At 39.6% G+C, this 10,270-nt stretch overlaps 1 protein-coding gene across 2 annotated transcripts; it reads left to right on the top strand.

The window, feature by feature from the left end:
* Window positions 1–613: 613 nt before the first annotated feature.
* On the top strand, window positions 614–9,930 carry LOC143465066 (netrin-3-like). Of its 2 annotated transcripts, XM_076963205.1 has the most exons (6): window positions 614–1,987; window positions 5,139–5,330; window positions 7,370–7,519; window positions 8,170–8,202; window positions 8,312–8,377; window positions 8,563–9,930. In XM_076963205.1, the coding sequence occupies exons 1-6, from the start codon at window positions 718–720 to the stop codon at window positions 8,874–8,876; spliced, it is 2,025 nt and encodes a 674-aa protein (XP_076819320.1). In that variant the 5' UTR covers window positions 614–717; the 3' UTR covers window positions 8,877–9,930. The 2 variants fall into 2 exon arrangements, with proteins under 2 accessions (XP_076819320.1, XP_076819321.1); XM_076963206.1 differs by lacking the exon at window positions 7,370–7,519.
* The last annotated feature ends 340 nt before the right edge of the window (window positions 9,931–10,270 follow it).

Here is a 10,270-nt window from a genome sequence, read left to right as displayed (position 1 = left end):
GTAAGAAAAAAAAACCGCGCGCTTCTTGAAAGTGGTTTCGAAATGTTTTGTCGCAATTCGGGAGGAAGCGCATACCACGGAGCAGGTGTTATTTGGCTACGTAATGGGAGGCTTCACAGGACGACCGCCCTGGTTCAGCTTGGGTTACAACGAGCACAAAGATCCCCAAAGCGCGTTTAAAAATGGTCGTCAATTGACGAATTAATCCCTGGCTGGGCAGGAACGCCTGGATTAGGTTGTTCCTTTGTGTTTTTCGCACCTGCAGCCCCCTCTCTCTCAGCTGATAGTAGCCTACTCACCAGCATTTAAGCTCGCTCTCTAAAGCGGTTTCGATTTATGAGCGAAATTAGTTTTCTATGAATGAGCGCAGGTAAACACTGCAGCCGCAGGCCTAAATACGGATACGGTGTTCTATTAAAAGAGTTTTAGGTTCGCTTTTGTGTACTTAAATCACTGAACGTAAAATTGTCTTAATATAGCAGCTGGGCAATGTGAAATGTGAAGCCATTTCATGTGGCGGGGCTTTCATTAAGTGCTTAAAAGCGAAAAGCCTCATAAACACTTTTGCTTGAATTGACAGGTGATGTGACAAGTTTTAATGGAAAATTCCTTAATCTTTTACTGTTTTTTCAGGCGATTCTATTTCTGCAAAAAAGTGATTAGGATGTATAAGTAACCTTTGCTGCATTTCAAACTTATACCAAGGAAACTTTTAAAATGACTCAAACATCAGTTGCTCATCATTGCGTCTGTTCCCAGCAGTCTTCAAATAAATTATATAAACTTTTTTCAAACTTTCAAATAAGGATGACCGCATATTTTCCGGGCTCGGTTCGTCTACAGAAACGATTTATTATTTGTTTTATTTTATTACTTCACTCAACATTAACTTTACAAAAACGAAACAGGGCTTACGATCCCTGTTATGACAGCGATGGAAACCCGCAACAATGCATACCAGAGTTTGAAAATATTGCCATCAGGAAGAAGGTGGTCGTGTCCGAGACTTGCGGGGTCCCAAAAAACGAACGCTATTGCCGACCCGTTGTCAACGACGGTCATATTCGGCGCGAATGTGACGTTTGCGAGCGTACTGGGGATCGGTCTCATCCTGCAAGCTATTTAACCGATATCAACGATAACGGAAACGTGACCTACTGGCAGTCAAGAATATTTCATTCCCAACAAAACGGCGCCAAAAAGAGGAACGTAACTTTGACGATATCTTTTGGTAAGCAATATGAGCTCTCTTACGTTTATCTCGAGTTTTTCTCCCCACGTCCGAAATCGATGATTATTTACAAGTCCATGGATAAAGGCCACACTTGGGTACCTTATCAGTACTACGCGCGCGACTGCAGGGAAACCTTCAGCCTAGCGAGCAAGAATTCCACCAACAGAACTAACGAGGTCATATGTTGGGAAGGTTCAAGTATTCCACGACCTCTCAACGGCGGAAAAGTTGTTTTCAACCCTACCGGGGGTCGCCCGTCGGAGGGAAATATCGAAAGCAGCTTTATTTTGCAAGACTGGATCACGGCAAGCGATATCAAAATCGTTCTCACCGATTTGTACGACATTAGGTCAGAGTTTGGTGCTGCGCAACGACGAGGAACCAGGAACGACCGATCCGTTATCGCGGGAACTGCAACTTCGAATAGACGCCGAGTCCCAAAGCAGATCTCGAGGTCAGGCGGAATGCATGGCTCCACAAGCCGAGTTCCGCGACGCAGAGGAAGAAGGCCAAAATCATCGATCTCCCGGTCCCTGACGAGTCTTCCGAATTCTTTCTATGCCATAAACGATATCAGCATCGGAGGGAGGTGCAAATGCAACGGGCACGCCTCTCGCTGTCACCTGAAGAACGGAAAGATGCAATGTGATTGCAAGCATAACACCGACGGAGTGAACTGCGAGTCTTGCAAAGCATTCCATTACGATCGACCTTGGAAACGAGCAACCAGTGAAAATGCAAATGCATGCGTGGGTGAGTAAACTGCAGTATATAATTTTCTCTTATTCATGTGAATTATGAAAGCACAATGCTTTGCGTCTTTATGGTAGCTATTTATGATCAAGTTATAGTTTAAGCCTATTTATAGACATGTATGTGTCAGTCAGCTTTTTGACACGTACTAATAGAGGAAGTGTGAAGTTCACTTTAGTTAAATGCAACGCTCTGTGTTGTGCAATGTGTCATTTTGATATGTCAAGCCTGCGACTAATAACTATGTAATCCTTCCCATGGGTATATAGACATCTAAAGCTTAAAAAGATATCCGCCGTATTGTTGGCTTAGGTCTGGAGTGATATTATCTGCTAAGCTGTGGACGGAAGTGCCGGATTAAGGTTTTGTTCAAGGTGTTAGCTTTCTATTGACGACTATTGAACTTGCACATTGTTATAAAACTCTTCCATGGGTTATATGTAATCCAGATTTTATGGAAAAAATTTATTTGCAAATGGAAAGTGTTGCAATAATTTTTAAAGAACAAGCACAAGCAGCCAACTTTCTTGTTAGTTTGCAAAGCACCGAAACGTTGACACGGATTTCATTAAAATGTAACAGCTTCAAGCCTCACTCTTGGGAGTTTTAATAAACTGTCGGTCGAACAATGTTTTATTAAGTTTTTCATTAACTTTGCACAGCGCTGATATAAAACCAGATCAAAGCGAAACTTGGAAGGATATGTGTAACCATCCGTGACATACCGCTGCTTGTTGACGTTGTTCAGTTTAGGGGGAGTACCCTTTCTTTTCGTAGTCGCAAGGACTAATTTTACTGTTTCACCAGAAAAAATTGCTGTGCTGTGGCAGTATGTTCAGAGCTTTTTTCCCAGTTCATTGTTGACCGAAGTTGAAAGTTGTGAAATAATAAATGAATTGCGATATAAATCTATAGCTAGTTAGCTTCAATTTAATTCTAAATAAAAAAAATAAACTTTTTACAAATATATTTTCTTTTAACTAAGCCTCCCATTTTTAACAACGGACTATGTAACCTACTTACCGTGAAATAGTCACCTCCATTTTTAACGTTGTTTTGAGTAAACACTGGTTCTTGTAGTGGCCTTTACTTCTTACAACAGCTATTGTCCTTATCGAATTTGAGACACCTGCGTGTTTGTGATATGTGCGCCTTTCGAATTCGTTTAACGGATTTCGTAGATTAATAAAATGGGTTTTAGAAAATGATTAACGGCGTGATGATGAAGAAAAACGACCCTACGTATTATAACCGAAGAGTTTTACGCGCGTGTGAGAAGGAATCTCATTGGATCGTGAAACAACAACAAATCACCTGCTGTTGGCACGCTGCTATCATCTGTACACCACTCTCGACACCTTTTGCTTGTCTGTTATATAGATTGTATCATAGCAAGCTGTTTACATAATAGCAAGAAACCAGCGTGCACGCTCCGATATACCTTTCGTATCGAGATAAAATCAACCATAAAAGCTCATTTGGTAAACTCGCTAAAGCTCAGCCAAATCTCAAGTCTTTATTATGGGGTATATCATATACAGGTTTGATAAATTATTTTTGGCCAAAATAATTGCATTGGCGGATTTCTAGCTGCTTGCCGTTCGATTATTAAATATAGCGTCGACGTCGCGACATGCAGCCAGCAATTAAATGACATTGAGGAAGTTGTAAAACTACGTTGGTTTTTTCTTACGAAAACATAGGCGGCTTTTAGACGCTATTTGATAATTGCATACTTACACATCTTGCCGTTCCGGTGTGAAACATTGGACACTTAATAACCGGTTATTGCGTTGGTTAGTGATAAAATGCGAATACGCACGAGCTGACGGCAAGACAGCGTTAAGTGTATTGCCACACAATTAGCATTTTTTCGTCTGATCCATTCTGAAAAGAGCTATTGGTTTTGAAAGGAAATTGATCCTTTGTAGAAGAGTACGTACACTTCATAATCTCGAGTGTTCTCATCATCACAAACAGTATCAAACTACACCACAGAGTCGTCAAGGGACAAAATTACGAAACGAACGTGACGATACCCACCTGAAGTTATGTGACGTCATCATGCGCCACACTTACCCCCACACTTGTCATAGACGAAATAGTTTTCTCTAAACTGGAAATGTTTTTGAGAAATTCGTTGAAATTTTGCTCACAATCGTTTGTATTGCAGGTGACGAGTTGACCTTTTTTACTGCGAGTGTAAACTATTGCACTTGCGCCTCATTACGTATTGGATGCGAAAAGTCGCAAGCAAACCTAACCGCGGGATGCGCGAGAGCAATACAATAGACCGCAATGAGGTCATTAACATTTCAGCAAATAGTTTGTTGCCACGTCACTCATTTCTGAACACGTACTACCCTAACGGACGAATTAATTGCAGACAATCTTTGAAATGATTTCAACTCTTAGCAAACTAATTTTATCACACAGACGCGATGTTTTTGTCAACGGTTGTGTATAAATTTATTGAAACATCACGGGGTCATTTTAAGTGGTTTAACCAATCAGTGTTTGATTAGGTTAATGGACAAATATTTCGCAAGCTAATTAATTTGTTTATTTGGACGAATAATCTTGTTTTAGCTGTCATTGTAATATAGTAATGTCAGATGTGGTATGTTCCTTTTAGAAGAGCAAGTCATACTTCAAACACGTTCCGTCGCTTTGTTATGACGTGTTTTCACCAAGACAGTGCCAGTGATTTAATACAAGTTACACAGCGTTACGAACAAGCCAATAAATTGCAACGGCTGTAGCTCAAGCCCAGACAACGCTCCGGTTAAAAGCAATTGTAGATGCTTTCGAAACTTCCCCTGTCGCACGTACCGTGCTTATATCGCCATTTTTGCAAATACATAAAGTGAACATCCATATGGAAGCTTTGTTGAAGACAATATTTTTCTTACAAATGCTACATTTCATTAAACCTACTTTACTTGTTTAAAATAAGAAGATTTGGCAGGATAGTAAATGATCATAGATCTGCCAACAAGTTAATTACAATTAAAGCTATTTACGACGATGACTATATGATGACGACATTTCCTAAAGTGGAATCAGCAATAATATATTATACTATAAACAAAATCTTATTGTTTCACGTGGTATGATATAGTTTAATTAATTCAAAATTTTCAATTGGCAGCATGCGATTGCAATCTGCACGCGAAGAAGTGCAGATTCAATCCTGATCTCTTCATGAAGTCCGGAGGAAAGAGCGGCGGCGTCTGCCAGAAATGTCGTCATCACACCACCGGAAGATCCTGCAATTACTGTAAGCCTGGTTATTACAGGAACCCGAAGGTGAAATCTGTTGCTCACAGAAAAATGTGCAAACGTAAGTCCTACAGTGCTTTGTTGTACACATTCTTTGCGAACGTAAAGCCATGATGTAATTTGATCATCTTAGATTGATTGGATTTGATTGGCACCATAATTTTTGCACAAACGCTTTGTCTTAAGCTTATAAATACGCTTATCATTTGAGATGTGTGAGGAATGTTGTGAAGTTTTTACTTACGTTTTATTTCGTGACCAAAGTAGGTATTGTTTGTACACATAACAACCAAAGCAAAATATAGATATACAGGCCATACTGGTAGCAAAAACATCTTCATGAGAATAACATTATCAGGAAACCTTGCGAGCTGGGAAACGTCTTCGACATCAGTCGCCCCCGCAGCGCAATTGTAGAGAATATGTCCTGTTATTTGAACACATATATCCGAAAAAGAATTGTCAGTCGCTGTTGGTTGAAAATTACAATGGGATTTACCTGATTTGACATCATCAGCAAGTTGGTATCCCGAGCGTTATCCAAACCCATGGGAATCAGATGCTTACAATTAAATAGTCGGACCCGTAAGAAAGAGGGCAAACACAGTAGGCTAAAAAGAATGACAAAGGCTTCACCGCGATCACTTAGTCCTACAAAGTAGACTTACATTAATCACCGTGTTTTCTCACCTCTGGGCAATGGTCTTATCTCTTCTCTCTTGTAATAGTAAACCATCTGCCTTTTGTTCCCAATTTAAAACTATAACAGATGGCGGCACGTTTTCACACCTTCAAACAATAAAAATGTGACAAAACCGTTATCGGAAACTGACTCTTCGGGCAGTGCAATGTCAACAAACAGTATCGGCGTGGGTATGGTGTCATCATCAGATTGCTACTAAGTTGCTTAATTGTGTAATTTGCGCATCCGACAACTTACTGTTATCGTTTCGATATCTGACGGTAGTTATTTGAGGGATAATTTTACGTTCATCGTGCCTCGATAAGATTTCAATAGAAATTCTGTGCATACCAACATTGTGTTAAGTTTCCTGTTAAACAAAAGCATAATTAATGGTTGGAAGCGAACGGTATTTGTAAGAACACCATCATACGCAATTTTCAACGCAGACTTTTAAAGTAAATTATTTTCGTTCATATAAGGTATTATTAAAAAAATGCCAAGTCATTTGCTTTAGATTTGAAAAAAAATGTCTCAGAACCGTTTGTCATACAGTATGCATTGAAGACCAATACATTCTGACAATTACTGAAACAGTTAATTAATGAAACAGCTTTGGCGGGTAACAATTGATAAAACTTTTCTACATGCCCCCTACTACTAAACAAAAAAATTATTTGCAGTTTTATGTCACGATGCCGTGTTGATGAAAACGTTTGATTTCAAAAAAATAACTATAGCTTAAAATTATGTTGTGTGCTGTTGTCTATTTTTTGTTGTGATACGTAGAAGAAAAATTTGGTTGGACGACTTGGTTCTTTCGAATAGTTTTGGTCACAAGCAAGCCACTTGCTTTGGAAATTTGTGACATTGTATTTGCTGTGTGACTAACCGCTAATGCTGTGCTGCGGGTGTAATTAACATATTTTGAGTGTTTTTAAGCTCCACGCATGTGTGAAATATTTTGATTAACAAAATATTTTGCTTGCAAATTAACTCGCATGCCCACTGTATAAGTGTGTTTTAATGAGCATTAAAACTGCTTAGTTCTAGCTATTTACTGTGGTGACTACATGTGGCTTATTGCTTTCAGGCACCTGGCGTTAAAGGTGCCACCTAATGTGATAAGTTACTGTCAATTATGAAAGGAAAACCCGAATCGACCTCATGATTCAGTACATGTGTCTAACTGTATTAGTCATTGTGTTAATACCCTCATAACTCCCACTTCGAAGCATCGTAAATCCCATACACCTTTCGAAATGAAACCTGTAATCCCACTGCCAATTCTATATGAATAAATTCAAAGGCATTTATCCATCATTTTCGTCCATCATCGTGCAAGTGTGTGTCATGGCGCACAACCGCATGATCTGTTGGTGCTAAGCATGCAGTAATTCAATGTCGTCTCTGTGTAGCTTGCCGGTGCCACCTGGTGGGCTCTGCCGGAAAAATATGCCATCGAAGGACGGGACAGTGCCCGTGCAAGGAGAACGTGACAGGAAAAAAGTGTAACCGCTGTGTCAAAGGATTCGTGCAAACACAATCTCGCGTTGTACCGTGCATTAGTACGTGGCTTTAATTACATTGACTGCTGGCTGGTAACTAAACGGGGTTAATTTTGTACCAAGCCGCTCTTACCTTTTTACTGCTGCAATAAATTTCTGCGATTCTTTCTCTACCTCAGAAACGGTTGCTATGTAGCGAGAAAAAGCTTCTTTTCGTTAATGGTTTAATGACAGATAAATTACATGGAAACTCTTTCTAAAAATTTTTCTTTTTTGTGCATTTTATTCTTCCTTTGCCGGAGCAAAATTAACCCCATTCATATTCCTCTAACTTGTGCTGTTGTTAACGCAAATTAAAACTCAAATGATTACTTAATTATTCATCACTCGCGCAATTATTTTGCCAAGCTGGAAGACTTGATTCTGCTGCGATAGAATAAGTTTCTTTGACTAAAACTTTTTTGTACGCGCATACTTGTGTTTAGCATGGCAGGGTGGCATGAATGCATGTTCAATAATTACCCATTTTTATTACCGCTCGTTGGTGCGCTGTCGAGTTTGGCTGTTATTGGGTCGCACAAAGGCGAATAACTGTAAGCTCCATGGCCTTTCTATCTCGAAAGAATCAAGTCTCACAGCACTACGACCATAGAGTTAGGGTCAAATCTCACAGCCATGGTGGTGATGCAATTTCTGTTTTTGTGTTTTAGGTTACCCGCCTAGCAGACCTACCCCTACACAAGGTAGGTTATTGTTCGTTTACAAAACTATGCATAAATCTTGACAGAGTGTATGAATTTTCTTTACAAAAGGTGATGATTTAGCTAACACCAAACCATGTTTTACTTACAGCGTGTAAAGTGTGCAGACCACAGTCAGCAAATCTTTCCCTGAGCAAGCTTTGCAAAGTCGACTACGGTATGTTAATCAATACCCCACGCAGTCGTCAATCGGTTTGAATCAATTTTTGAGCAAACTCATTATTAAAAATGTGTTTTGTTGTTGACGGGTACCAAGAAATCTTAATTGTAAAGGTCTGGCGGGTTTATCTTTAACCAACTGCGTTTGAACTAATCAGCTTGATGTATTTATTACCTTGGCAGTTGTAGAAATGAAGGTAATCTCCCACACGCTTATCGGAAAATGGGTCCGTGTTACCATAGAGATCGTCCGCACATTCAAACGAGGAGATGTCCGACTGCATGGTCCTATAGACATCAGAATGCGACAGCGTCATTTCTCCTGCACCTGCCCTCGGCTGAGAAAGAATCGAAAATATCTCCTCTTAGGGAAGTACGATCGCTCAACTCGTACTCCAAGTCTGACCATTGATAAAAACAGTGTCTTGCTCCGCTGGAAGAGGAAGTACAGGAGTCAAATCACCAAACTCCTCCGTCGTTCCAGGGCTCACTGTTAACAGCGGCCGTTTTCATATGACTTATAGATCGGCATCAAATCTGTTCTTTTCCCGGGCTAAAAAGGGAGGAAATGCTGTCTGATTCGAAAGTTAATTCCCGGACATCGGGCAATGTTAAAACCTTTTTGCAAGTATAGAAGAAGATATCATATAAGCGATAACCTTAATTGTCTGCGCGTTTAATGGCATGTCGGAATGGGCAAGCTGCAATGGTCTACTCCGATCGACAAACATGTCATATAGGATGACGTAAAATAATTTTGCATGTTCAAAAAACGACTAGCATTCCAGCTTTGTAGATGTGTGCGGGTTTTTCAAAGGAAACCGTACAGGCACCTGTGTTTACACTTCAATTTATTGTCGATGATTCATAACTGCCATGTAAACTCTAAAGAAGTAAATATAATCGCCCTATTACTTAGAAAGAAGTAAATTGCACTGCAAATTTATATTTGTAGGAAACGTAGGAATCGGTCTTTATCAAACAACGAACCTTTATAGTTTATACTTACAAAGCTCGAGCACTTTAACAGAAGTGATTTCATTAAATATGGAAGTGGTTAAGATGAAGTTTAAACGGTACTTGTAGCGTTGTTGTCAAGCTGTTAGTGTTTTTTTAAAAGTTTATGAATTGTTGTTACGAGTTCTATTGTTGGCGTAATGGAAAAACTATGATAGTGTATTGGATTTGTTATATATCAAATGAGAGCAGTTAGCTTGCAAATGATCCATTTGTGCAGATACGTCATCAGTCCAACTCATGTGCCAATTTATGACCAGATTGAAGCTCAGTTAGTATTCTACAACACGCGGCTAATTTTCTTCCCGCATTATTTCACTTTTTTATTTATTTTTGACACTGTAAACTTTCTTGCGTATCACGTAGTTTTTGTAATAAGCCTATTGTTTTGTCCATACTCTTGTTTGCAAGAACGTTGTGCTCGTTTACGATTTTTTCATTATTCTCTTTACAGTATATTTTACAACGTGTATTACTGTATTCCCGTTACTACATCCTGTATTTTCTCTTTGCTAATAAAAAATATCTTCTTCATTTACAGTATAAATATGATTGTCGTGTCGCATCTCATTTAATTACCATGTCCAACATGCCCTGGCGGAGCCAGCAGGCTGTCACTCATGCACGTGACCGGACTTTTTATTGCCGAGAGAATGTTTGAGCTAGAGCAGGGTAAATAGCTCTCTCAAAATGCGCCGTATTGATCAGTGAAACCCTCCCTGTAGCCTGTGACTTCCGTATAAGGAATTCAAACCTATATTTATCATATAAATCGGTCATTCTGCAATCCACTAAGACCCCTTTCCTTGCTAATGCTAGTCTTCACCCTCGCTTGGTTTGTGGACCCCGGCCAATGGACGATTTCAAGTTTCCG

This window comes from Clavelina lepadiformis, chromosome 7, assembly GCF_947623445.1.
Source record: "Clavelina lepadiformis chromosome 7, kaClaLepa1.1, whole genome shotgun sequence".
NCBI classification, from domain to species: domain Eukaryota; kingdom Metazoa; phylum Chordata; class Ascidiacea; order Aplousobranchia; family Clavelinidae; genus Clavelina; species Clavelina lepadiformis.
Note: the sequence above shows the minus strand (reverse complement) of the source record. Positions and strands in the feature narration are given on the sequence as shown.

Bases quoted from the DNA above. Each gene is read 5' to 3' on its own strand.
- LOC143465066 (XM_076963205.1), top strand. From the start codon at position 718: ATGACTCAAACATCAGTTGCTCATCATTGCGTCTGTTCCCAGCAGTCT. The intron at 5,331-7,369 runs GTAAGTCCTACA...GTCTCTGTGTAG, and splicing joins TCACAGAAAAATGTGCAAAC to CTTGCCGGTGCCACCTGGTG. The intron at 8,378-8,562 runs GTATGTTAATCA...TTACCTTGGCAG, and splicing joins GCTTTGCAAAGTCGACTACG to TTGTAGAAATGAAGGTAATC.